At 51.1% G+C, this 22,379-nt stretch overlaps 1 protein-coding gene across 1 annotated transcript in view; it reads left to right on the top strand.

Annotated features, from left to right (window-relative positions):
* Positions 1–22,379, top strand: part of PLEKHG2 (pleckstrin homology and RhoGEF domain containing G2) — a 64,200-nt gene that overhangs the window by 25,989 nt on the left and 15,832 nt on the right. The window contains 12 exon segments of the mRNA XM_048501760.1: positions 5,649–5,715; positions 6,768–6,814; positions 7,825–7,975; positions 9,083–9,214; positions 10,786–10,968; positions 13,032–13,124; positions 15,387–15,473; positions 16,704–16,737; positions 16,876–16,971; positions 17,958–18,020; positions 19,278–19,284; positions 20,036–20,204. Coding sequence (XP_048357717.1) covers positions 5,649–5,715; positions 6,768–6,814; positions 7,825–7,975; positions 9,083–9,214; positions 10,786–10,968; positions 13,032–13,124; positions 15,387–15,473; positions 16,704–16,737; positions 16,876–16,971; positions 17,958–18,020; positions 19,278–19,284; positions 20,036–20,204 — 1,129 coding nt within the window.

Genomic DNA, 22,379 nt, shown 5'->3' with positions numbered 1-22,379 from the left:
AGGTTGTGATCTGTTTTGCAGGGAGGGGATGGAACCAAGGAGGGAGGGTTACTCCTGATGAAAGTACACAGCCCGGAAACCACACAGCACCAAAGTACACAGAATCTGTGCACGCGCACTGCACTCTCTGCGCCTGCCAAGCGTGATTTTGGGTCTGCGGTGAAAGATGTTCCCAGATGTCTGCTTGTTTTCCCTGCCTTGTCCAGTTTCATCATCACACCAGTGACTGAACAGTTCACAGTTTGGCAACATTCATTTTACTGGTTGTGGTGGGTTTTCCAGGCTGTGTGGCCGTGGTCTGGTGGATCTTGTTCCTAACGTTTCGCCTGCATCTGTAGCTGGCATCTTCAGAGGCAAGTCACAGAGAAAAGTCTGTTTCTCACTGTGTCTAAGTGAGAAGGGAAAGTTTAGTGTGTTTTGCCTCCCTTGGCAATTTTGCTGTTACTCCCACCAGAGTTCCCGTGGAAGACATCATTGCCAACGTAGAATCAGCCATCCGGCATCTTCCAGAAGAGCAAGCAGAGGAATTAAGAGGAGAAACAGCAAGAATATTGCAAAAAGCAAAACTTCCCCCCAGTAATATTACACGAAAGGAAAGAAATGCTATTAAGAATCTCAGCTCAGATCCAGAAATCATCATACTTCCAGCAGACAAGGGAAATGCAACAGGAATCATGAAGACTGAACAATATAAAGAAAAAATCAGAGAACTCCTGGATCCCACAACATACAAAAAACTGAAATGAGACCCAACCAAGAACATCACTCGCCAAACCATCACATTGATTAAGAGCTCCTCCATTCAACCAGACACACTCCAACGACCCTGCAAGTCAGAAGCTCTTCCACCCCGGTTATATGGACTCCCCAAAATCCACAAGGAATCCATCCCACTCAGACCAGAGTGCGATTGGTTCCTCCACATATGAACTGGCAAAATTCTTGACTTCACAGTTACAAAGCCACATTGGACACACAGTTACAAAGCCACATTGGACACACATTAAAGACTCAGCCCACTTCATCGAGAAAATTAGCCATCTCCATCTCAACCCTAACGACAGACTTATCAGCTTTGATGTTGTCTCACTGTTCACCAAAGTTCCAGTGAAAGACACACTTGCACTCATCGGCCAGATGTTTCCAGATGACATCACAGCTTTATTTCAACACTGCCTGACAACCAGCTACTTCCAATGGGACAATGATTATTATGAGCAGACCGATGGCGTGGCCATGGGAAGCCCCCTCAGCCCAGTGATAGCCAATTTTTACATGGAACATTTTGAGAAACAAGCCCTCAAAACAGCACCCAGGAAACCTGCAACTTGGTTCTGATTTGTGGATGATACTTTTACAATCTGGAGCCATGGTGAGGAGGAACTGCTGAATTTTCTGAACCACCTTAACAGCATCCACCCAAACATCCAATTTACCATGGAAACTGAAAAAAGAAGGAAAACTGCCTTTTTTAGATGTCTTGGTCTTTCACAGACCCAACCACCAATTGGGCCACACAGTATACAGAAAACCGACACACACAGACAGGTATCTACATAAAAACTCCAATCATCATCCACAACAGAAAAGGGGCATAATCAAAACTCTGACAGATCGTGCAAAACGAATCTGTGAATCTCATCTCCTCCCGGATGAAATCAACCATCTAGACTGGGCTCTGCAGGCTAATGGCTACTCCACAACAGAAATCAGAAGAGCTTTAAGACCAAGAGAAACCCAGAGGACTGAGGAGAAACAGCCCACCACAGGAAAAATATTTCTACCATACATCAAGGGAATCACAGATCAAATAGGGAAACTGATGAAAAAGCATTACCTACAAACCATCTTCAAACTCACCAGGAAAATACAGCAGATGCTACGCTCAGCAAAGGACAAGAGAGACCCCCTCACTTCTGCAGGAGTCTGTTGCATACCCTGTAGCTGTGGAAAGGTCTACATAGGAACCACAAAACACAGTATTCAGACCCGTATTAAGGAACACGAAAGACACTGTCGACTTAACCATCCTGAAAAATCTGCAGTTGCAGAACATGTGTTAAACAAAACTGGACATAATATTTTATTTGAGAACACTGAAATTTTGGACAATTCAGATGCCTACTATGTCAGACTGCACAGGGAGGCCATTGAAATTCACAAACACCACGACAACTTCAACAAGAAAGAAGAGACTTTGAAGATTAGAAGGGCCTGGCTCCCAGTACTTAAAAAATGGATTGATAACCCCACCCGCAATACAGTGCACTCAACCACACCTTTGCATAGCAAGTTTCACCCAAACAGTTAATGATTGGTTCCCCACCCTGGGACATGGACAATATACCCCACTAAACTTTCCCTTCTCACTTAGACACAGTGAGAAACAGACTTTTCTCTGTGATACACCTCTGAAGATGCCAGCCACAGATGCAGGCGAAACATTAGGAACAAAATCCACCAGACCACGGCCACACAGCCCGGAAAACCCACCACAACCAGTTGAATCTGGCCGTGAAAGCCTTCAACAATACATTCATTTTAGTTTTTCATTTGCTTAGGTTAGTGCATTGACGTGTATTCCAGGTGTGAAATATCCCAGTGGCGAGTGGAGAGAAAGAATGCAAAGGGCTGGGGGTGGGGGAGCCAACTAGTGGAGTCGCAGCCCTCCCTCAGGTACCTAGGCCCAGTCTTCCGGGATTGTTTTTGCAGCGCTTACATTATAGGGGAAGACGGCGGGTTTCTCGAAAAGGAAATGCTTTCAGCTTTGGAATTTGCTGAGGCTGTAACTTGAGCAAGACCCGATGTGGTGGGCTTAGAGAAGGGGGGTGCCAAGTGGTTTGGAGGGGCCGGGGGAGAGGCCAGGTGTCCACACAAGTCTTTGGCCTGGGTTTTGCTTCTGAAAGCAGCCACGGAGCACAGGGGTCATAGGACAGAGCGGAGATTCAACTCTTTGTTCTGCTTTTCTAATCAAAGAGTGCAGTGAACCTGGCCGCTTGCAAAGCCAGAAGGAGGAAAAGTTCACGTCCCTTGAATTCTCCATCACACTAGTACAGCTGTTTCCTGGCGATCTCCTGAAATTACAAATGATTTCTAAACTACCAAGATCACTTTCCCTGGAAGGGGTGGGCTCTGTGGCATTATAGCAAATGAGCTCTGCCCCCTCCCCAACCCCCCCCCCTCTCCATTAGCTCCATCCCCAAATCTTCAGCTATTTCACAACCTGGAGTTGGCAATCCAGTCTTACACTGCTTCTTGACTGCAGGGTAGGATTTAATTTGGGACATGTTTTAAGTGCCAGGATTCAGACCTAGGGTGAAGAGCATCTCTGCGCATGCACAGAGTGGGTTGCATCCCATGGATCCTTTCACCAAGGATGGATACACTGGATCCAACACAGTGTTCTTTCTTGTTAGCTGGATCCCAGATGCTCGGCTGCTGCAGATCCTCAGTCTGAATACTGTCATCTGGAACGTGTGGAAAGAAAGGAAAAACCCCAGTTGCGTTGCGAAAGCAGCACAACAGCAGACCCACTTGTGCCGAAATAGAAGAGATTTATTAGTGCCTGAAACTCTCTTCCGCACTGGGCAGAGCTGAGCTAAGTGTTTGGAGGATTTGGGGCTGGTTCACTCATGAGTCCTGCAGACATAGCCCCAAGCAATTGTCACACACACCCAGGAAAAGCCCACAGCCATTGGTAGAATTTATGTTAAGCAATTCCCTCCTAGTTTAGGGAGAAATCTACAAAGAATAACTTAATCTCCGCCTTACTAAAATATATATCCCAAATTCGTAAGTTTCAAAAACAAAGTATTTACAGCCAGAGACAGGGCGGAACGTTCAGGTGAATATGCATAAGAGCCAGCAGCCAAACGCCTGCGTTATCACAAGGACAACTATCCGGAGGTGTTTCCTGACCAAAGATAAGACCTGGATGTCTCAGAGGAAGGAGCTTAACGGACCTTTGATGGCCCTTGATGGCCCTTACTGTATAATTCAATCCATGATGCAGCCTCCAAAATTTTTCTATAAGAACTTGGGTGTTTTTCTGTGTTCTGGACGCTTTCTGCCAGGCGTGGCCTTGCGCCTTACCTGTGTGCCAGTGTACCATTCAGATGCGGTTTCTCTAGCAAAGTGCTGTTAACAGGGATTCTCTGGTGTCACAGTAAAGAAACCTTTTGAAGAATCTTGTCTGCCGAGCCTTTCTATTTGCTGCCAAGAAGAAATCACTGAAATCACTATTAAAAGTTGCCCAGGCAGCGGGTAACAATAGCAGTGCCAGGGAGCAACAACGTGGCTTCCGTGTCTGGCTTGTAGGATTTCTGGAGGCAATCAGCTGTCCTCTGTGTGGAACAGGATGCAGGACTAGGTAGTCTGATCCAGCTCATCTAGCCTTGAGTATAGGAAGAAGAAGAAGAGTTTGGATTTACATCCCCTCTTCCTCTCTTGTAAGGAGACTCAAAGGGGCTGACAATCTCCTTTCCCTTCCCCCCCACAACAAACACCCTGCGAGGTGGGTGGGGCTGAGAGAGCTCCGAAGAACTGTGACTAGCCCAAGGTCACCCAGCAGGCCTGTGCTGGAGTGCACGGGTTAATCTGAATTCCCCGGATAAGCCTCCACAGCTCAAGTGGCAGAGCAGGGAATCAAACCTGGGTTCTCCAGATCAGAGTGCACCTGCTCTTAACCATGCTGGCGCTCCACGCTCCCTGCTCCCCTGCAAAACAGTCTCAGCTACCCCAGTCTTTCTACAGCTAGCCGTCCTGTGAGCACTTGTCAACTTCCAGATGGTAGCTGGAGATCTCCTGGGATTACAACTGATCTCCAGGTGATAGAGATCAGTTCACCTAGAGCAGGGGTCTTCAAACTATGGTCCTCCAGATGTTCATGGACTACAATTCCCATCAGCCCCTGCCAGAATGGCTAAGTGGCAGGGCTGATGGGAATTGTAGTTCATGAACATCTGGAGGGCCATAGTTTGAAGACCCCTGACCTAGAGAAAATGGCCTCTGTGGAAGGAGGACTCTAGAACCAGGGTGGCGAACCTTTGGCCATAACATCTGGAGTGCCAAAGGTTCGCCACCACTGCTCTAGAACATTACACCCATTGAAGTCCCTCCCTGCAAAAAGCAGCTGGCTGAAAAAGTAGCCTGGTGGGAACTACACTTCCCAGGAGACCTTGCGAGCCCCAACTCCTGCAGAGGCCTGGGGGAGGGGCTCACAAGGTTTCCTGGGAAGTGTAGTTCCCACCAGGCTACTTTTGTTGCAGCCAGCTGAATTCAGGTAAGTGGGGGAGGCACGGGGGTGGGGTGCCGAGGCCCAGACAGTTCTGGGAAGGAGGAGGGGCTTGGCTGGGCCTCAGTGCAACGTGCACCTCCCACATGACTCCCACGGGGGCGCCAAGGGCGTTTGTCACCAGATGTCCCTGTGGCAGCTACGCCACTGCCTCGCCCTCCTCAGATTCCAGCCCCCAAATCTCCAAGTATTTCCCAACCCAGAGTTGGCAACCCGACCTGTGAGTTAGGCTGGTGTTCTGAAACGGGCAGGTAAGCAAAGGGGCAGTTAAGTGCTGGCAAAGAGATGCATGGAATCTTCTTGCGGACATTGTCAATACTGACAGTGTGTTGTTGTGTTTCCTCTCTCTGAGCAGTGAGCTGCTGGAAGATTTGGAAAGAAACGCCAGCGCTTGTGCGATTGCAGAATGCTTTGTTCAAAGAGTAAGTGCCTTTTTCAACCCCTGCCACTGGCATCGGAGAGTTAAAAATGGAAGAGACTAGGGCCATCAAGTCCAATCCCCTGCCATGCCCAAATACACAACCAAAGCACTCCTGACAGATGGCCATCCAGCCCCTGTTTTAAAAACCTTCAAAGAAAGAGACTCCACCACCCTCTGAGGCAGCGTATTCCACTGTAGGGCAGCCCTTACTGTCAGGAAGTTCTTCCTAATGTTTAGGTCAGTGGTGGCGAACCTATGGCACAGGTGCCAGAGGTGGCACTCAGAGCCCTCTGTGTGGGCACGTGCAAACACATTCCCTCCCCCCCACACACACACATCTAGGCTGGCCTGGGCTGCTGGGCTCGATTATTAGCAGCAAACCTAAGACCTAGTTTTGGGGAAGCAGTGTAGGTAACCTTGCTAAGTGCTGTTAAACCCCACTGGTTTTCATGTGAAGAACTAAAGCACAGTCCTTTACCTGGGAGTAAGCTCGGTTGCTGGCAATGGGGCTTGCTTCTGAGTAAACCCTCCTAGGGTCGTGATTCACCCGTTCGAAGAGTTGCATGGTTGCTTCAAAGCAAAGCCAACAACTACCACCAAGCTTTCTCCCGAGTAACGCACGCCTCAGAGCCAACCGTTTTTTCTAAACTAAAACCTCAGCATTCAGGTTAAATTGCCGTGTTGGCCCTTTGCGATAAATAAGTGGGTTTGGGTTGCAATTTGGGCACTTGGTCTCAAAAAGGTTCGCCATCACTGGTTTAGGTAGAACTTCTGTTCCTGTGCCTTTGAATCCATTTCTCCTCGTCTTAGCTTCTGGAGCAGCAGGTTGTTTGGGTTGTTCCTCACTCCTAAATGTACGGACCCCAGAGCAGTCTGGTGGAGTGAGTTCAGAGAAACGCCTTTCTCCTGGAGCCAAAAGCATGCTAGGCCAAGTAAACTGTAGTGTTGTCGGAAAGAGGAACGATGCCCTGCTCAGTGAAGCTGCAATGCCTCCACTTAGAGAAATTGCATGCCCTTCAATGCACTTCAATGCTGTTCAATGAACTCTTGCAGAGTGAAGAATTTGATATCTACACCTTGTACTGCATGAACTACCCTAAGTAAGTAGAAATTCCCTGACCGCACCTTCATAATGCATTTTCAACAACACCCCCGCCCCCCGCCCGGATGGAGAAGCACCCCCCCGACATGTCGCCCCTTTCTTCTGTCTGCTATGTTTTATCCCACACTTCTCCAAAGGCTGCTGATCCGCCCTTCTCCGTTTTATCCTCACAACCCCCCCCCCCACACACACACACACCCATACCCTTGCAGAGTAGACAAGGCTGAGAACGCCTGACTGGCTCAAGGCTGCCCATCCAGTTTCACGGCAGCGTGAGAATTCAAACTCAGGTCTCCCAGAGGATGGGTTGACAGGAGAGAGCCAGCAGGGTGCCGTGCGTCAGACTGTCAGATCTGGGAGACTGAGACCCAAATCCCACCTCTGCCATCGAAGCCTCCTGGGCGGGGGCCACTCACACAGTCTGAGCCTGACCTACCTCGCAGTGGGGGTGAAAAGGAAAATGACATAGCTCACTTTGGGACCCCATCGGGGAGAAAGGGGGATGGAAATGAAGTGAATCCAGGCCTTCCCCGAGCCCACTTGCTCCTCTGCAATCTCCCTTTCCCCATCTCTGCCAGACCATGATACCTCCCCTGTTCACAGCTTCTTTCTCTCAAGGAGACCATGAGCCTCTCTCTGGGCAAATCTCTGGTCTGTGTTTCCTTTATTCTTCGTAACAAATCGCACTAAGTAGTGTGATGGTACCATCTTCCTGTTTAGCAGCAGGGGGGGTTTTGGGTGGGGGGGGTGCAGTTTGGCACACATCCTTCTTAATAGATCAAACTATATGAATCTACTGAGCAAGAACATTCCTGAGGACTAGAAACTTGCCTGCTTTTTCCTAAAAGCCAGACACCGGCTGCTAAGCAAAATCCATGGGGTGAGTTGGGGGCGTGCACATGTTGTGGGTTTCCTTTCCCCTCTGTGGTCCCATTCTTCCCTGTCCCGCTGCCTCCATCACACAGATCCTTCAAGAAAATCACCCCTGTTTCCCTCTCTCCTCCCCAGCTGTGTCTCTGTGCTGCGGGAGTGCATGGAGAATGACTTGCTGGTCAGGTTCTTCCGCGAGAGGCAAGCCACGCTCTCCCATTCGCTGCCGCTGGAGACCTACTTGCTGAAGCCGGTCCAGAGGATCCTCAAGTATCATCTCCTTCTGCAGGTCAGCTCCTTTGCCTACACCGTCTCTCCAGCTCAGAGCTGGCAACTCTGCAGATTGGGCAGTCCCAGCTTGGCTGAATCTCATCTCTGTGAAACAAGAATATATTGGTGTAAACCTTGGCCTGGACGGCTCAGGCTAGCCTAATCTCATCAGATTTTAGAAGCTAAACAGGGTCGATCTTGGGTTAGGGTTAGGGTTAGGGCAGTCCCAGCCTGGCTGAATCTCATACCTGTGAAACAAGAATATATTGGCGTAAACCTTGGCCTGGATGGGTCAGGCTAGCCTAATCTCATCAGATTTTAGAAGCTAAACAGGGTCAATCTTCGGTTAGGGTTAGGGTTAGGGCAGTCCCAGCCTGGCTGAATCTCATACCTGTGAAACAAGAATATATTGGTGTAAACCTTGGCCTGAATGGGTCAGGCTAGCCTAATCTCATCAGATTTTAGAAGCTAAACAGGGTCAATCTTCGGTTAGGGTTAGGGTTAGGGTTAGGGTTAGGGCAGTCCCAGCCTGGCTGAATCTCATACCTGTGAAACAAGAATATATTGGTGTAAACCTTGGCCTGAATGGGTCAGGCTAGCCTAATCTCATCAGATTTTAGAAGCTAAACAGGGTCAATCTTCGGTTAGGGTTAGGGTTAGGGCAGTCCCAGCCTGGCTGAATCTCATACCTGTGAAACAAGAATATATCGGTGTGAACCTTGGCCTGGATGGCTCAGGCTAGCCTAATCTCATCAGATTTTAGAAGCTAAGCAGGGTCGATCTTGGGTTAGGGATAGGGTTAGGGTTAGGGTTAGGATGGGAGACAACCAAAGAAGTCCAGGGTTGCTATGCAGAGCTAGACAATGGCAAACTGTTCATCTCTCGCCTTGAAAACCCTATGAGGTTGTCCTCAGTTGGTTCTGACAACCACCACATCTTTGCAATTTTATTCTGAAGCCGCTGTTTATTTTTCTCTGCCTGGTTTATTTTTTATTAATTTTATTCTATTCTAAAATGTATGGCTTTATTGTGCTGCAGCCAGTCAGTTTTGAAGAGGCAGGACATGGACGATTTGAACAAATAAATGTGGCTGATCTCCTGCTCCGCCCCCGTTCTCTCTCTGCAGGAGCTGGCAAAACACTACGAGAAGAGCAGCCCTGGTTACGAGGCCGTGGAAGAGGCCAGCATCACCATGACCGCCGTGGCTTGGTACATCAATGACATGAAACGCAAGCAGGAGCACGCCACCCGGCTGAAGGTACGGGGCTGGGATCACGCGGCGTCCTCCAGAAGAGCAGAACAGGGCTCTAGATCGACGCCAATTCTACACCTGTGGCCCAAATGCAAAAAATTTTAAATGCATATTGGTGGGGGGGGGGCCTTGGGGGGTTTGAATCTCCTTCACCACAAATCCTTTCAGCACCATCTTGAGCTTCTGAGGCTTCACCCAACCATGACCACGAAGCAGTGGCGTAGAGGGGGGGGGAAATGGCGCTTGGGGCAAAATGGTGCCCGGCCGCCCTTACTTTAATTCAGCTGGCTGCAAAGAGCAGCTGGCTGAAAAAGCAGCGTGGTGGGAACTACATTTCCCAGGAGACCTTGCGATCCCCCACTCTTGCAGAGGCCTCCCTGGGGGCGGGGCTCGCAAGGTCTCCTGGGAAGTGTAGTTCCCCCCCCGTGCGCTCCCCCCACTTACCTTAGTTCAGCCAGCTGAAAAAGCAGCGTGGTGGGAACTACATTTCCCAGGAGACCTTGCGATCCCCAACTCTTGCAGAGGCCTCTCTGAGGGGGGGCTCGCAAGGTCTCCTGGGAAATGTAGTTCCCACCACGCTGCTTTTGCAGCCGGCTGAACTAAGGTAAGTGAGGAGGGGCACGCGGGGGGAACTACACTTCCCAGGAGACCTTGCAAGCCCCGACTCCTGCAGAGGCCTCCCTGGGGGGTGGTTGGGAAGGGGGCGTTTTTGGTTTCTGCTCCTGCCGCAGCAGAGGCTGCTCCGAGCTGGCAGGGTGGGGCAAGGGGGGGAGGGGGTGTGGGGGTGAATTTCCGCCCCCACATGACCCCAATGGCACGCGCCCAGGGCACAGCACCCCTCCGCCCCATTGCAGCTGCGTGACTGCCATGAGGACAGCCTTCTGTTGCATTGGGCTTGACCGTCCCCTCAGCTGTCAGGTCACCGGGTGACCCACCCTGTCTTATGTGGATGGTAATATTGGCTTCTCTTATGGGGTTGTTGTGGAGGTTATGGTAGTAAAATGTATGCCCAGCACTTTGGAAAGTGCTCAGTGGCGTCATCTAGTGGCATGCTTAGATTGCAGTCCTTCAAAAATGCGGAATGTCCTTTATATTCAGTCACCGAACCTCTGCTTGGAACCTCTGCTTTTTGCTGTGCATCTTTTGGTGAACCTGTAGAGGAAGAGAAATGGTGCGTCCTTCTTAATGTTGTCGTTATTGTTGTTAAGAAGAACAGCACAACAACCCCGTTGTGATTTGTACCTTTTAAAACCCTTTCTTCCAAGGAGCTCAAAGCAGCACAGCTCACATCTTCGCAACAACCCTGTGAGGTAGATCAAGCTGAGAGACTGGCCCAAGTTTTCCCAGCAGCCTTTCATGGCAAAGAAGGGGTTTGAACCAGATCCTCTTTTGCCACCCGAATTGCTATATTATCACATACTTTTATGTCATTATACGGAGCACTTAGTGAAGAGCAGACCCAAGAGAGGTTCTCTGCAGCCGGAAACGGCTGTGCTTCCCAGAGCCCCTCTTTCCCCTGTGCCCTGCGGGGTGTCTCTCATCTTCCATAACCTCCTCTACCCCTCTGCCCTGCGCAGGAGATCCAGCAGCTGCTGGTGGGCTGGACGGGCCCAGAGCTTGGGGCCTTCGGGGAGCTGGTGCTGGAAGGGCAGTTCCGGGTGCCGCGAGCCCGCAAGGAGCGCGTCTTCTTCCTGCTCAGCAAGGTGATCCTGATTGCAAAGCGGCGCGGAGAAGCCTTCGTCTACAAAAGCCACATCTTTGTAAGAGAGCCAGTCTATTTGGTGGGGAGCAGTGGCGGGATTCAAATACTTTAACAACTGGAACTCAACCTCCGTGGGTGGTGGCCCTGGGGGGAGGCGGGGCCACAGGCTGCGGTTTGCAGCGGGCTGCTTCCGCCTCCTCCTCGATCTCCCATCGGCGGGATTAAGGAGGCGACGGAAGCAGCCCCGGCTGCTGTGGGCCCCCCCCCCCCCCCGCTTGAGTGGGGCATGGGGGGGCGCGGGGTCCAGGGGGTGCAGTGGTGGTTTTAGCTACCAGTTCTACTGAACCGGTGCGAACCAGCTGAATCCCACCACTGGTGGGGAGAGAAGGGGAACCAGAGTTTAGGGGCCTGCCCAGCTGTGGAATGGTGGGCAGGTGGGAGAGGAGATGGAGCCGGAGCCTGAGAAGGGGGCAGGAAAGGGTTTCTGTTGCTCATAAGGCACAAAACACACACACACACAACTTCTGTTGAGGAATTTGGAGCCTGGGTTTGTGTGGACCCTCACAGGAGCTCCCAGGAATTGTATAAGCTGTCTTGGCTGGATCCTGACCTGCGTGGCCCAGGCAAGCCCCATCTTGTCAGATCTCAGAAGCTGAGCAGGGTTGGAGCCGAGTCAGTACTTGGCTGGGAGGCCACCAAGGAAGTCCAGGGTGGCTACACAGAGACCCTTTCTGCGCGGGCCAATAAAAGGGGGGGAAGGGCGGGTTACATGAACCCACCTTCACCCCGGCCCCTTCGCACGGTTGGCTGTCCCGTGGCCAGGGTGCACAACTTCGCATGGAGGCGCGGGGTTTTTGTCTTTTTCTTTGCCCTTTACTTGTGTCCCAGCCTGCTTGTGAAGGACCGACACCCCCGACACCGCCCCCGGGCCACATTACGGCCCATTTCCCCTGCATGACCCTGCAGATCGGAGCTGGGGAAGAGGTTTTTGAGAATGACATCATGTGCAATTCTCATGTTTTAATGCGGTTCACAGCCGCAGCTGTTCGCTCAGCCGTAGCTGTCAGGTGCATTAAAACAAAATAATCACATATAACGCGATTCTTGTTTAACCCGCCCTGCGGCCAGTAGCACAGGTGAGGGTTAGGGGCGGGAACCGTGCAAAGTGCCCACTCAGGCGGAAGGTGTTCAGTCTGGCCAACGCTATCGCCTATTACAATTCTATCCCGTCCTTCCTGTGAGGACTGCATGCCTGGGTCTTGCCTCTGCCTTTTATTTTCACAACAACCCTGTGGGATAGGTTACACTGAGAAAAAGAGAGAGTGGCCACTTATGCTTTTCACAGGTGAGTCAAGTTTTGAACCCAGGTTTTCTCAGTCCTGGTCCGCTCTGCCCCTAACCCAGTGGTGGCGAACCTATGGCACGGGTGCCAGAAGTGGCACTCAGAGCCCTCTCTGTGGGCACGCGCAAATAGAGTCCCCCCCCCCCCCCCCCCCCACATATCTAGACTGGCCTGGGCCGCTGGGCTCGATTATTAGCATTAAAGCTAAGACCTAGTTTTGGGGAAGCAGTGTAGGTAAGCTGTTAAGCGCTGTTAAACCCCACTGATTTTCATCCGAAAAACTAAAGCACAATCCTTTACCTGGGAGTAAGCTTGGTTGCTGGAAATGGGGCTTGCTTCTGAGTAAACCCTCCTAGGGTCGTGATTCACACGTTGGAAATGTTGCACAATTGCTTCTAAGCAAAGCCACCGACTACCACCAAGCTTACTCCCAAGTAACGCATGCCTCGGAGCCAACTGTTTTTTTCTAAACTAAAACCTCAGTATTTAGGTTAAATTGCTGTGTTGGCACTTTGCAATAAATAAGTGGGTTTTGGATTGCAATTTGGGCACTCGGTCTCAAAAAGGTTCGCTATCACTGCTCTAACCCCACACTATCTCATTTCACAAATGAAAACAGTACCTTATACAAATAACACAGCATGTTGAAAATGCTGTCAGAGTGCCTCTCTGAGCTCTGGAGTTTGCCTGGCGCCCTCCGAGGCAGTGCCAGAGCACAATATCAGATGGGCATCCGGCCCCACTGAACCTGTCTCTCACTCTTTCTCCTGGCTCCCCAGTGCTGCAACCTGGCTTTGCAGGAGAACATGAAGGACCCACTGAGCTTCCGGATCTCTGACCTCTCCATCCCCAAACAACAACACCTGGTTCAGGTGAGTCTTAGGAGAGTCAACACCAAGCTGGGGAATAGGGGACGCATAACACATCCCCTAATACATTGCCTAATGGAGTGTCCGATGACAAATCCCCAGCCAATGGGTGTGCAGGACTCACGACACACCCACCTGCCCCTAACCCAGGAGCCAGCCAATGGGTGTGAAGGACTCACGACACACCCACCTGCCCCTAACCCAGGAGCCTCCCCCGCCCCAACCAATATGAGCTGCTCTCCTGGAGGGAAAAAAGGGGAGCCCCCCCCGCCCTCCCCCCCCTTCTTGAGCCCATTTTATTTTACTTTGAAATGGTCTTTAGTGCTCGTCTAAACAATAGCTGTGCAGCACTTTGTTTGGGAATCAGACCCGTTATGGGGCAGTTCTATTAGGAAGAGGTTGAAGGCTCTTTAGCTGCAGTCCACCTTCCCCAGAGCCCCCCCTCTCCCAAGTACTGCCCCCTAAACAAGCCCCCTTCTGTTATCTGTGTGGTTGAGGGAAAAAAGCAGCAGAAAACTTCCTTCGTTTCTTGACCCGCAGCTCTTTTTGCTGTGTAGAGCTTCTTTCCTTCTCAGTTTATTTTAATCCTGCCTTTCACCTCAACGGGGACTCTGTGGTTTCCCTTGTTCACCTCTCCTTTGTTCTGTCCTTCCAACAGTCCTGTGAGGTGGGTTAGGCGGAGAGTTTGGGAGGCCTGAGGCCACCCAGAGAGCTTCAGGGCAGACAGGAGCTTTGAACCTGGGTCTCCAGTGTGGCGAACCTTTGGCACTCCAGATGTTATGGACTACAATTTCCATCAGCCCCTGCCAGCATGGCCAATAGAATGGCTGCTTGGGAGGGTAGACCCTAAGACAGTGTTTCCCAACCTTTTCGAGGTTGGCCATGCTGGCAGGGACTGATGGGAATTGTAGTCCCTAACATCTGGAGTGCCAAAGGTTTGCCACCACGGTCCTAGTCCAACCCTGAAACAGTGACAGCATTCTGGCTCTTTTCCAGCCCTGCGTTCATTTGCAGCTATGCTTTCCTTCCCCCCCCCCCCCCCCCCCCCATTGGCTGTTGAATGTAGTGTGCTGCAAGCCGTTCTTTCCAGCTGCAGGCTGCTTGGGATGTGCCGGCAAAAATGCAGGCTAGAAGAGGGGCATATTTGGGGGGACAGAAAAGGGTTCTGAGCCTCGTAATTCTCCTCACTTCAACTCTGAAATTTCAGTGCAAGTGCAGTTTTTTACACCTTTGGATCAGCAAACAGCCACCTTGCACTGAAGGCACCCGTGGGTTCCAAGCTGAAATAAGGATGGGCCTTTCTTTTTTTTTAACCAATTACTTTATGATGCGCTCCATTCACATTGGGCATTTGAGAATTCCATAATTAAAGATTTCCTGGCGCAGAGTTTGAAAATTATCCGTATTTTGAATGCATACCAAATTTGGGGCTCTTTCTGGAAAATGTTTGTCTTCTTTTTCCACCTGCTGGTGTCGTAGCCAGGCCCTCGGGAACCAGGGACAGTCCACACACAGGTCTTAGAGGTTCAGACATTTAATGTGCACAGAGCAAGGAATCCAGACAAGAAACAGTAACCCGCAAAGTGAACCACAACGTTGCTGCCACCAGCTAGCTCAGCTGCAGCCTCTCTTTTATAGCCAGCCTCCCATTCCCTTGTGCAAAACCTCTTGCAGCTGGGTTACTCCAGTCTGGCTCCTGTAAGGACTCTGCATCTACTCTAGCTCACCCCGTAGCGGCTAACCTGCTGCTGCGTCTCCTTTGCTGTAAGCTAGCACATAGTCTCCTCCTGCGTTGCTCCTGGGGCTCTGGAGGGGGGGGATGGGTGGGTGAGGGAGCTATCCAGGTCACCTCTGGCTCTGCATCAAGGGGCTCTTGCTGGGGAATCTCAGGGCTTGGACCTGGCTGTGGATGCCGGCCGGAGTGCTCCGCCTGAGCCCCGGGGACCTGGTCCTGCAGGGACTTCTGGCGGCTCAGTCTCTGCATCTACAGGTCGTGCCTGAGAATCTGTCCCCTCTCCTCTGTCTGAGTCTTCCTCCCGTGGGTTCCCATTCAGACCAGGCTGGGCCCCAACAGCTGGTTTTGCTGTCCTTTGAGAGAACGCGAGAGTCTTGTCAGCCTGGGGCGCAGGCACTTTGCTCTGCAAACACCCAGGGAAGCCACGTGGCACCGTGAGGAGTGGAGATGAGATGTGAATCGGTTCCTGTGTCCTGGACCAGTGAGATAACAGGAGAGGGTGACTGAAGCTCTTACCTTCTCTAATGCAGGTGAAAAACCAAGAAGAGAAGCGCCTGTGGATCCATTACCTGCGGCGGCTAATAGAGGAGAACCACCCGGCATCCATTCCTCAGAAGGTGAGTGGGGCGCTGCAGACAGGACGTTTGGTCACTGAAGGGGCACCCGGTGGCAAAAGGGAGTTAGATGTTTGTCCGTTACTGAAGAGGAGAGTGGCCGTCTTTTCCAAATAGTGATGACCCTTTGAAATCATTTTTCAATGAAAACAAAAATATCCATCAGAGCCACCATTTTCCAAGATGGCTGCCGGCTTCACCTTTTTGAGCGCTGCTCTGATCTGGAAGGCCCGAGCTGGCCTGACCTCATCCAGATCTCAGAAGCTAAGCAGGGTCAACCCTGGTTATTGCTTGGATGGGAGACCACCAAGGAAGTCTGTGTTCGCTACACAGAGGCCAGCAATGGCAAACCACCTCTGTCTCTTGCCTTGACCTGATGACGAATTCACAGCAGGAGGACCTTGCACTCCAGGGATTGCTAAAGCAATTATCAGCTCTGCCAGCATTGGCTACAGGGGCTCACATGCTGGCAGGGGCTGATGGGAATTGAAGTCCATAACATCTGGAGTGCCAAAGGTTCGCCACCACTGACCTAGGCTAGTCCCATCTTGTCAGAACCAGGAAGGGGGTCAGGTCTGAATAGTGTTTGGACGGGAGACCTCCAAGGAAGGCCAGGGCTGCTGTGTAGAGGCCGGCAGTGGCAAACCACCTCTGAACAACCTTTTGCCTTGAAAATTCCCTGGTTGTCACCTTAAGTCCACTGTACCGTGACAATACTTTCTACAGCCAAATCAGTGACACCTAGACATACAACTGATACAGCTTTAGTTTTTTTATTTTTAAAACGTACATCACTGATTATACAGGTCAGTGGATTCCATGACCGAACCTGAGCAGTCGCTTTAGCGCAGACCTGGGCATTATACGGCCCGTGGGCCACATCCGGCCCGCCGGATGACCCTGACTGGCCCCCCCCAGCTGCAGTTGGGAGCGGTAGGCTCTTTGAAAGCTCCCGCAGAAGCCGGGTTGCCTTGGCTGCCGGGCTTCAAGTGGGCTTTCAAAAGCCAGCCTGCCTTTGGTCCGGCCCTCCACAATATTTTCTGTTTCTTATGCGGCCCCATGGAAAAAATAATTGCCCACCTCTGCTTTAGCAGCTGATGGTTACAAAGCGTGCATACATTCTAAGGGGTTTCTTGCTCTTTCAGTGCTGCGTAGCCACTGAGCCGCTGCCGGGCCACCTCGAAGGGGCTGCTCAGCAGATGGTCTGATATTCCATCTCTGTTTCTTGTGCAGGCGAAACAAGTCCTGCTGGAGAACAGCTTCCAGAGTAAGTGACCCCGGCCCCCCTCCAGCTCCTTCCAGACATTGGGGTGGGTCTAACGGGTCAGCCCCAGACTGTATTTCTAGCACTCAAGCTGAGTTCTGTGCCTTCTGTCAGTTCAACCCATTTTTCTCTTCCCTGCAGACTCCCCAGATGTCTTCACAGAGTCCCCAAAGAAGCCAATGCCTTCCCCTCGGCTGGACGACTCCAAGGGTTGGACCCGTGGCAGGCGGCAGTCAGGTGAGACGGCAGGGCCAGCTGTAATGAGGGTTGCTGCAAGAAACCTTGCGAAAAGTCTTTGAGCACCTGATCGACTGAGGAACTCACTGCCACAAGATAAACTAGCAACCGCTGGTACAAACGGCTTTTGAAGTGGACTGGACATTGGGGAATGCTTATGGAACGTGCGCCTGAACCTGGGTGAATCGACATTCAACATTCAACACACTGAGTAGACTGGGGGGGAGAGGGTGGAAGGAGGGGGCCCATCATCTAGTCATGGCCCACCCACCATGCGGGGAGGGAGGGACGAGGGGGGAACGGGCCTGTCATCTGGTCATGGCCCACTCACCTTGGAGAGGAAGGGGGCTGTCATCTGTTCGTCATGGCCCACCCACCTAAGGGGGAGGGGGGCCCTGGGGCCTGGTATCTGGTCATGGCCCACCCACCTGGGAGGAGGGGGAGGGTGGGAGGCCCAGAGATCCCCAGCTGTTGCAGATATTGGATTGCAAATAAAAGTGATAAAAGTGTTGCAGGGAGTACCCTTGGCATCTCCAGATGCTGACTACACTTCCCACCAGCCCCCTGCCAGCATGGCCACTGGGCTGATGGGAATTGTAGTCCCCATGTGAACATCTTGGAGCAAAGGTTCGGGCTCACACCACTGGGATGTAAAAGCTACTTGCAGTAAAGCTTAAACAAGACCCATCCAAAGTTACGCAGGGGAGTGTTTTGCCCAACCAGAATCATGTTTAATGATGTAAACGGGGAGAGGCGGACATTCCAGAGCGCAGAGAATCTCCCTGGTGAGTTTGCAATTCACTCCAGACGACCAGGCCGATGCTGGCAGGGCATGCTCTCTATGGCAAAATCGGACTGCTAAGCGCCAGCGTCGCAGCACTGCAGAATCAATGGCTTTCCATTGCGCTGGGCAGCGCCTGGCTGTTCTCCACACCGAACGCCCTGCCCTCCCTATACTCCATGGTTGCTCTCCCCCCTTCTTCCAGAGCCTCCCCACACATGGCATAGTCTCCTCGAGGGCCTCAAGCGAAGCCGCCCCCGGCCCTGCTGCTGAGAAGAGAGTGGATCCCTCCCGCCGTGCCGCAGGCAGCCTCTGGTGGAGGCTGTGCCAGCACATGGCTTGTGCAATCCCAGGCGTGCAGGGCTGCTTTTCGCATGGCCCGTGACTGACATCCTTGTGAATTGTGCCACTGGCTCTGCAAAGGGCCACTAGAGGGCAGGGCAACCTCAGGAAATCTGGGCTCTCCCACCCACAGGCTGAGAAAAGCACTTTTCTTCCTCTCTGGCCCGTTATACACTGGGGCCAGTAACGTAGGTATAGATTTTTTTATGGGGTGGGTTCGGGGAGCTGTACACACCCTCACCTCCCACGCCTCCCCAAGCCCCCACCTCACCGCCTCAGTGCTTAGGTAAAGCAGTGCCTCCTGAGGCCAGGGCCAGCAGACTCGATAGGTTTTCAGCTGGCAGTCTCTTCCCTTCCCTCCGGGCAGAGGCGTAGCTAGGGAAAAATGGATCCCTGTGCAAAATCTGGATTTTGCACGCCCCTGACCCCCCCCCCCGCCCGCCTCCCCCCATGGGCAGCCATTGTGATGCTGGAATCCACCCCCAAACAGCATCACTTTCAATGGTGTTTAAATTGGAAGCCCAGATTCTCCTTTTAAATCCACCTTAAAGGGAGAATTTGGGGTCCCTAGTTAAACAACATTGAAAGTGATGCTGTTTTGGGGTGGATTCTTCCCCACCCTGGAACAGCATCACTTTCAATGTTTAAACTGGGGGCCTCAGGTTTTCCGCTCCTTCCACTCTCCCCGTGACCTTTGCAGACATTTCCAGGGGATCAATGGCCAGCTTTGTCAAAAAATCCCCCCAAAGAGCATCACAGAGATCATTCCATGCATAATGGGCCCCTTCCTTCCTTCCTTCCTTCCTTCCTTCCTTCCTTCCTTCCTTCCTTCCTTCCTTCCTTCCTTCCTTCCTTCCTTCCTTCCTTCCTTCCTTCCTTCCTTCCTTCCTTCCTTCCTTCCTTCCTTCCTTCCTTCCTTCACGTTTCTCCCCAATGGGGACCCAAGATAGCTTACATAATTGTCTGCTGCTCCCTCTAGTCTTTACAACAACCCTGCCAGGTAGATCAGGCTGAGAGTGTGTGACTGGCCCAAGGTCACTCAGCGAGCTTCTATGGCAGAGGGAGGATTGGAACCTGAAACTCCTAGATTCCAGTTCAGCCGTCTATCCATCTATACCACAATGATACCAAACCAAGGCTAGTAATCTAAATTTGTTCCCCATCTGCTCAACAATATTTGTAGCAACTCGGTAAGAGTCTGCTCTGTCCTAAAGTGGCTCTTCCTTATCGTCCATCTCTTCCTTTCCTCTGTATTGACATTTTTCTCTCCTCCCGGCCCCACAACCCCCTGCTAGAACCAGCCAAGGAGTCTGAGGGATTGTTTCATCAGGGAAGTAAGTTCCTCCTTCCCCTAATTTTTATATATTTAATGTTTTATATATTTAATGTGCTACCTTGCAATGATGTTGTGAAGCAGTGCCTAATCACCCCCCTGTCAGGTCTCGAACCTTGAAGCAATAAACGGACTCCATTGGCATTGAAGAACCCAACTTGGCCAAACCAGTTCTGGGGAACCTGGCTTTTGCTACCCGTTTTATTACAATGTTGATTCCCCCTTCCTTTCCCCAAAGGAATGTGAGAAAGAGTGAATTTGGAACAGAGGCACCCCAAGGTTGGCATTAAAGCCACCTGGCATCCTATCCCCACAGGACAGCGGAAACAACCCTGTTTCCCATGGGAATGAAGCGTCAGGGGAAAGACTAGCTATCTACACAGTGTGTGAAGCCATAAAGCAAAGTTCAAGGAAAGAATGTCCCAGAATAGCAGCGATAACATATAGCAGGCTGGTTACATTTATCTTGCAGCAAGGTAGTTACTGCAGCAAGGTTGCAATCTGGCTGCTTTATCTCAATGGCTGATGGCTGCTTTTATTTTTCTTCTCCTCTTCTTCTCCTCTTTTCCCTGCTGGGGATGTTCTCAGACATGATTGAGTTAAAGGTAAGTTACTGTCTCTGGACTTGGCCTATTGATGGCGGGTGGGGATGACTACGTTTCTCAGGAGAAGAAACCTTGCTCTCTGGAGAAGGAGAAGAAACCCCTTCCTGGCTCACTGTCCTCCACACAGCATCCCCAACGGAATGTGCGAGCAAGAAACATACAACTGGTTGTGGTGGGTTTTCCGGGCTGTGTGGCCGTGGTCCGGTAGATCTTGTTCCTAAACTGTTTTGCCTGCATCTGTGGCCGGGATCTTCTGAAGTGTATCACAGCGAGACGTGTGTTACACACTGTGTCCAGTGAGAAGGGAGTGTTTAGTGGGGTATATATTGTCCATGTCCCAGGGTGGGGAACCAATCAGTAAGTGTTTGGGTGGAACTTCCTGTGCAAAGGTGTGGTTGGTTGCATTGTATTATGGGTGGGGTTTTCAGTCCATTTACACTGGTATTCGCATTTGCATTCTCTGCAGTAACACCAGTATTAGTGAATGCAAATCCTGTGTCTGGGTGGAGTTCATTGTCCATGGACCTAGCATGCCCTTGGCCTTTGATTCTGGTGTTTTTAAGTACTAGTAGCCAAGTTTTGTTAATTCTCAGAGTCTCCTCCTTTTTGTTGAAGTTGTCTTGGTGTTTGTGGATTTCAATAGCCTCCCTGTGTAGTCTGACATAGTAACTGTCCGAGTTGGCCAGAATTTCAGTGTTTTCAAATAAAATGTTATGTTCTAGTAAACATACAGTTTGCTATGGGCTATGAAAGCAAAATACATACTCAAAGTATGCATACGATAGAACCGGGATTTGGGAGGGGGGGAGCCATTTCTGTTTCAAGAGTGTGTAAGAAAGTTTCTAAATGTCACTAAAAGCATCAAGAGAAATAATTAAATTGTTAATACCGTAATCCAGGTCTAATTTGAACAGATGAAAACATTTCCAAGGCCTAATGTGACAGCATCCAGATTAATGACTTATTAGGCGTGGATTTGGTTTGGCTGAAAAGCTATTTAAACATTTTCCCCAGGAGGTGATCCTGTCAGGAGACAACCAAATGGAAAAGTAGACCATAGTATTAGACTGATGCCAGAGTACCCCTTCTACAGGGAACCAAGCCCTTTCAAAGGCCAAACCACAGGCGGATCCCCTTTTTGTCAGCCTTTAGTTGTGACTAATTCTCAACAGCTGCTGAGGTGTTCACGTCTTCCCTGTGAGTAGAGAAGTGGCTGAGAGGCATCTGACAAGATCACCTGTGCTTTGCAAATTAGGCTTCTGGGAACAGGCTGAGACCGGGCCCCAGTGGGCTCCGGGCAGGATGAACGTTGGATCTGATTTCGGCACCCGGCGGTTCTTGTGGGAGTTTGATATGGTGACTTAAATTCCAACCCCGCCCAAGAGAGGGTTTGCTTGCATTGTTGACACCGTGAGTGAATTGGGAATTTCCAGGGGTTTTAGATAGCTTCAGAGGGACAGAATTCACAGCGACCACCGTTGGACAGTCCAAAGTGGTCGTTATCTTTTACCAAGAGAACAAAAAGCCAGATAAAATCAGAAACCTTTAGTGGCATTTAAGAAACAACAAAACCAGGTCTGGTTACACATGGTTTTTTTTTCTAAAAACAGTTGGAATATAAAATTAGACAGACAAATATTACATTGTTTGGAAGACATTTTACTGATCCTCTTTTAAGTTCAGGAAATTCTATATGGGATCTTTCTATCAGAATAAAAAAAGGCCCCTGTCATCATCTTGTTCTCGTCGGCCAAAAGCGTTTGGATGAGAGATCTATCTGAACTTTTCTTTCCTTTGGCAATTAGAGGTCCAATTAAATGTAGGCTGACCAGACGTCCCGCTTTTGGCAGGACCGTCCTGCCTTTAAACAATTTGTCCCGCGTCCCGCGGGTTCTTCAAATTGTCCCGATTTTGGGGAGGCTGCCGCACTGCCTTCTGGGGCGCAAGGCATTGCGGCAGCCTCTCGCGCGCCCGGCCACAGGAGCACACTGCCTTCTGGGCCTTTCTGTTTGCCGCTCTGTCACAGGGCGGCAAACGGCAAGCCCCAGAAGGCAGTGCGCTCCTGCGGCTGCGCATGCATGCGCGCGCGGCCGCCTCCCCCATCCCGGATCACAAAGGTGACCATCTGGTCACCTTAATTAAGTGAGAATGAGCGTCTTCATGCAGCGGGGAGTTTAAGATGATGTGTAGAATCATACCTGCAGCATCACTGCCACAAGGGCAAAATCTCTCCTGACATCCAGTGTGCAACGTGTTTGAGGGTCTAGAAAGGTGCGGTCCAAACATTCCAATGCCCGGGCCTAGAAAAAGCCCCCCCTCGGCTTCACCAAGGGAGAGGGCTGTGGTG

The sequence above is a fragment of the Sphaerodactylus townsendi genome, linkage group LG06 (genome assembly GCF_021028975.2).
Source record: "Sphaerodactylus townsendi isolate TG3544 linkage group LG06, MPM_Stown_v2.3, whole genome shotgun sequence".
Lineage (NCBI taxonomy): Eukaryota > Metazoa > Chordata > Lepidosauria > Squamata > Sphaerodactylidae > Sphaerodactylus > Sphaerodactylus townsendi.
Note: the sequence above shows the minus strand (reverse complement) of the source record. Positions and strands in the feature narration are given on the sequence as shown.